Raw genomic sequence first — 5462 nt, 5'->3', positions numbered from 1 at the left:
ACAACATGGTAAAACCCCGTCTCTACTAAAAAATCAAAAATTTGCCGGACATGGTGAGCGCCTATAATCCCAGCTACTCGGGAGGCTGAGGCAGGAGAATGGCATGAACCTGGGAGGTGGAGTTTGCAGTGAGCCGAGATCACACCACTGCACTCCAGCCTGGGCGACAGAGTGAGACTCCATCTTAAAAAAAAAAAAAAAAATTGTCAACTTATTTTACACCTGATAATTAGCAAAGACAAGCAACCTAGATGAGGCCCCTAAGGCCGGTGGCTGATGCTACCTAATCTATGAAACATGGAAACTCTGCCTTCTTCTGCCCCTCTGGGGCTGCTCGGGGAGTCAAGCAGGCTAAAGGTTGTAAATGTGCTTTGTCAACAGCAAAGAATTAAAGCCTTTTAAAGGGGTATCCCATCTGACACAAGGATCCATCCTAAACTCGGTGCCAAAGGGGAAAATTACCTCAAAATTTCTTTTGAAGATCCCTTAGCAAGGGAATGTGGAGTGTCTTGTGGAACACACACAGTTTTGTAACAAGGCACACTGTACATATGTGTGTAGAAATGTACAATGTACAGAGCACTGCACAGAAACAACCAAGGGTTCATATGACACGCTGTGCGGAAAACGTGTGCTGAGCATCCAAACGCCAGAATTTCACGCGGCTCTCCAAAGGAGTCACTCCTCCCCAGCCATTCGGGAGGCAGCAGAAGGAATAGCCAGTTCGCCAGTCTCATCCTATCCCACCCCCTCTCTGAGACGACTGAGGGTGGCTGGAGTCTCATAAATCTCATAAATCACTGCAGCTGTTTGAGCCCCTTCTACATGTGGCCCCTTCAACCCCACTGTGGGCTGCAGGGCACCCACACACGCACACACAGGCACCCACACACGCACACACACAGGCACCCACACACGCACGCACATGCACTCACACACATGCACACATGCACCCGTGCACACACACACACATGCACACACACACGCACACACACACGCACCCACACACTCAATGCACACACGCACTCACACACATGCACACATGCACCCGTGCACACACACACACATGCGCACACACACGCAACACACACATGCACTCACACACATGCACACATGCACCCGTGCACACACACACATGCACAGACACACGCACCCACACACACCCACACACACAACGCACACATGCACTCACACACATGCACACATGCACCCGTGCACACACACACACGCGCACACATGCACCCACACACGCACCCACACATGCACACATACGCACACACATGCACACACGCACCCACATAAACGCAAACACATACACACTGCCCACACACACACACGGACACACACACGTCCACACACCCACACATGCACCCACACACCCACATGCACGTGCACACACATACGTATTCGTCCCTGGGCTTCACGTTACGAATCAAGAATAAAGTTAGCACTGCGTTGTGGATTTGGAAAGTAATCCTCTCCTATACTCCTGAGTAAACATCTGGTTTCAACTACGTAGGGTTGCTGAGTAATTTGACAGAATGGGCAGTTAGGCAAAAAGAAAATTTTAAAAAGTATAATTTAATACCATATTAATGATTTCTTCACGCTTTTCATACATCTGAGCGAGCTGGTTTTGCTCCTCGGTGTGAAGTGTCTCAAGTACTTCCTTAAGCTTTTCCAGGATATTTTCAGCCAGGTTGTTTCTCTGCAATCCATTTGTTCCCCTGCCCTTCAAATAAATGTCCTAAAACAGAGATGACATGAGTTTATGGCAAATTCCTGAGGCCAAAGGCCACCTCATCTTTGGGGAAGGTTGAAATACGTCCCTTTCTGGTCACAAAAACACCATCCAGGAGGAGGAAAGAACTCACATTACATCCTGGGGAAGGCTGGCAAGACCTGGCGAAAGAAGTGACTGTGAGAACCCTGCAAGATAACACTTCCAGGCTGGCCCTGCTGTGGGCCTGTTACCAGCATCTGTCGTGAAAGTCACTACAAACTCCATCAGGTGCAACTGGAACCTGCGTTCTTTCAGTCCGTTGAGTTTTGGTTAGGACCTGCTCTGTCTTCCACAGAAACTCAGCCCAGTGGTAAGACAAATGCTCACAGTCAAGGACTGTACAGTTGGATATGCCAGTGGAGTGCAGAGAACGAAGAACCAAGTCTCACTGTGTCTTTTATTGTCTGTATTTTGATGTTTTGACACCTGGGACCTGCCCTCCCAGGGTTAGCCAACTCCTAGACAGAGTAAAGGATCTCACCTGGGACTGTGCTTTTCAGATGCAAACCAACCAACCCAGATCCCACACCCCCAACCATCCAACCTTCTCACACGCAGGCCACTGTCCACCTGCCCTAATTACCAGACCCAAGGTGCAGCTCCTATGCCTCAGAGCCCACTGAAATGATTCACACTAGCCAATCTTTAGCCTGATTCCCTTCCTTTCCCCATTTCTTCCTGTGGAAACCACAGCAAAGGCCCTGGACCACAGTTCCCTGCCATTCCCTCTGCCTCCTGATCAACCCTGGGGCTTCCCCATGCGGCCCTGCATGGTGGGGGGGCTCCCTCCTCTCGGGAACTGTGAGTAACAAGCTACCTTTTCAATGGCAATCATCTCCTGATCTTTTGGCCCCCACAGAACCAGTGCGGGGAAGTGATTTCTTTTCTACCCCGCTCAGGATTTCCCTGGCCCCTCGGAAATGAGAAAAGAACTTGTCTTGAAAAGAGGTGGACCTGGGTTTGAATTCCAGCCTAGCACTCACTACAGAATGCCACTGGTGTATAAATCTTTTCCAGAATTCAGCAGAATGAATACTCCAGGGAAGATGAATGGGCCAGCACCTGGGATCTGGGCCTTTTTTCTTTTCAAAGAAAACTGAAGAGCATTGAAAATGTCCCAGAGGTCCTGCCTTCAGAGCTGGGCACACCAGTCCTCTCCCGCCCTCCTCTCTCAAATCTCTGCCTCCACTCAATCAATCTCACGCTCTTCCCCACCCCCTCTAGGCTGCAGGTGCAGCCGGTATCCCAGCCAGCACTGTCCCTCTGCTCGAGCCTCTGTGTCCTGTCAGGGTGACGATGCCTGGCTACACGTGCTCAACCTTCTTGGGATGGCACCTGCATGACCTGCCCAAACCCCAAATCCAGGCTCAACAAATCTCTGCGAAGACCTCCAGCGTACTTCCTGTGCCCTTTGCAGGTTCCTTATGCGCTCCCGGAGTCGGAGGAGCCTGTGTGTCTGTCACCTGGGAGGAGGGAAGCCAGAAAGCAGGGCAGGGGACAAGGACCGCCTCCCTTACAAAGTGGAGCTTCAGAGGGTGCCATTATCTCTAGTTGCTTGGTGCATAACTTAAAATCACAATAGAGAAATTAAGGCTGCCATGGACCTGCTCAGGGACGGAAGATGAGGAAGGAGCTGTGCACAAGAAGCTCGGTCATCGGACAGGCAGCAAATGCCAGTAGCGTCTAAAAGCAGTGGATGAAGAATGGCGAGATGAGCACATACTCAGAGCTGTGGTGGTGAGTGCAGGAAGAATGATGTAGAAAACGTTAGGAGAGATTGCCTCTGGAAAGTGGGACTAGGGGTGGGATGGCAGCATTGCTTTTCATTATGAACTCTTTTCTACACTATTTCTTTGATATGATTTAAAAATAAATATGCAAATAAGTGAAAATTCCAGGTTGAGAAATAAAATGATCCATCCAAATGTGTGGTGCTTCTGAGCTGCTGCCCCCGTCTCTGCAGTCACCTAACAGCACCCCTCCCCCAAGAGCCAGGTGATGACCGCCTGGGAGATCAGTGCCTGTCTCTCTACCTGCCCTCCAGCCCCTCAGGATTCCTCTGACTTTCCTTCCTTCCAACCTATTCCTTCTAGACTTTCTTCCTTCCTTCCATGAATATCCAAAGGGCCTGGAGCAACACCAATCATGATTTCTACAGTCCAGCTAGGGAATTGTTACACAAAGCGTTTCCATGAGAGCATGTGACGTTGTGCTTTCAGATGTCAACGTTATGATGACCCTTTCCAGGTTAAAATGTGTCACTAGCTCCCCTCTGCTTACAGGATAAAATGCAAAGCCCTTTGCATGATGTGTAGGGCCTCCTGGAATATGTCCTACCTACCCTTCGGGTGGGTACCCTGAAGCCCCAGGTGTCTCCCACAGCACCTTATACTCAAGCCTCCCTGATCTCCCGGCCAGACCCTCGAACACCTCCTTTCTTAGGTCCTCTTTCTCGGGCCTTGGTATCGGCCACTCTCTCTTCCTGGATTGTCCTCTCCATCAGCGTCTGTCCCACCCTAGATTCTACTCAGCAGCGCCTCCCCTGTGGTCTTCCTGTCTCCTGCGGTGCATTGCAGACCTGCACTGTGGGGTCTCCCATGATATGTGTGGTCCGTCTCTCCTTGAAGGACGAAGTCTGAACCCTCATCAGCGCTGCTTCTCTGGTCTTCCACCACAGTGACAAGGCACCTAGCAAGTGCTAATAAATGGCCCTACCTACCCCAGCACATACTAAACAAGCTGTTCTGTGAGAACGTTGTCTCCAACCTTAGGCCACAATGTACATCCTCCTGTAGCTCCTCCCTGCGGGTCCCGATGGGTCTTCTAAGCCTAAAGGAAAAGCCTGTCCTCCCCTCCCCCGATGCCCTCCCGCAGCCCTTCAGAGATGTGGGTCTGCCTTTCTAGTCTTCATTTTGGGGCCCAGCGTCCACAGTTTTCCCATGGGTTGGGGTCCAAAGAGTGCAGCCCAGAAAGAAGTCTGCTTCCTCGTGGAGTGCAAGGGCCCTGATCTTCCTCTTACTTTCCTACACATTGGACAGCAGAACCGTCCCTGGACCTGGGTGCAATTCTGGCAAAGCAAGATCAGCTCCAGCCACTGTTTGCAGAAGTTGTGTGGGAGCAGAAGAGCAGCAGTGCGGGCAATGAAAGCAGCTCCATGCGCATGGGCAGGACACTGCTGCACCCAGCAAGTCCATGGCTTTCAGGCTGCTGCCCTGGCCAGATGCTAGAACAGGCCCGGAACTGCTCTGGGAGCCACGTCACAATAGCGCCATGGCCAGGCCTGGCTTTCCTCCAGGGGATGAAGAAAGGAAGCTCCTTGAGTGCTTCAGGGGTGCCAGGACATGTCAGGGAGCCAGGAGACCAAATCCAGCTGCAGCTCCTTTCTGTGCAGCTCGTGTGCCAAAATGGTTTTTAGATTTTTTAGACTTTTTTTTTTTTTTTTTTTTTGAGACGGAGTTTCACTCTTGTTGTCCAGGCTGGAGTGCAATGGCGTGATCTCGGCTCACTGCAACTTCCGCCTCCTGGGTTCAAGCGATTCTCCTGTCTCAGCCTCCTGAGTAGCTGGGATTACAGGCATGTGCCACCATGCCTGGCTAATTTTGTATTTTTAGGAGAGATGAGGCTTCACCATGTTGGTCAGGCTGGTCTCAAACTCCTGACCTCAGGTGATCCACCCACC

The 5462-nt window shown here is 51.1% G+C and overlaps 1 protein-coding gene across 1 annotated transcript in view; it reads right to left on the bottom strand.

Annotated features, from left to right (window-relative positions):
- The window catches only part of LOC105501535 (tripartite motif-containing protein 54-like), a 6788-nt gene extending 1775 nt beyond the window's left edge, over nucleotides 1-5013 (bottom strand). Inside the window, exons 1-2 of the mRNA XM_011927530.1 lie at nucleotides 4803-5013; nucleotides 1589-1747 (exon numbers count right to left, since the gene is read on the bottom strand). Coding sequence (XP_011782920.1) covers nucleotides 1589-1747; nucleotides 4803-4814 — 171 coding nt within the window. The 5' untranslated portion in view covers nucleotides 4815-5013. The remainder of the gene's footprint in view (nucleotides 1-1588; nucleotides 1748-4802) is intronic.
- Nucleotides 5014-5462: the final 449 nt, after the last annotated feature.

The sequence above is a fragment of the Colobus angolensis genome, unplaced genomic scaffold (assembly GCF_000951035.1).
Source record: "Colobus angolensis palliatus isolate OR3802 unplaced genomic scaffold, Cang.pa_1.0 Scaffold72, whole genome shotgun sequence".
Taxonomy (NCBI): Eukaryota; Metazoa; Chordata; class Mammalia; order Primates; family Cercopithecidae; genus Colobus; species Colobus angolensis.
This window is presented reverse-complemented; position numbering and strand designations above follow the sequence as displayed.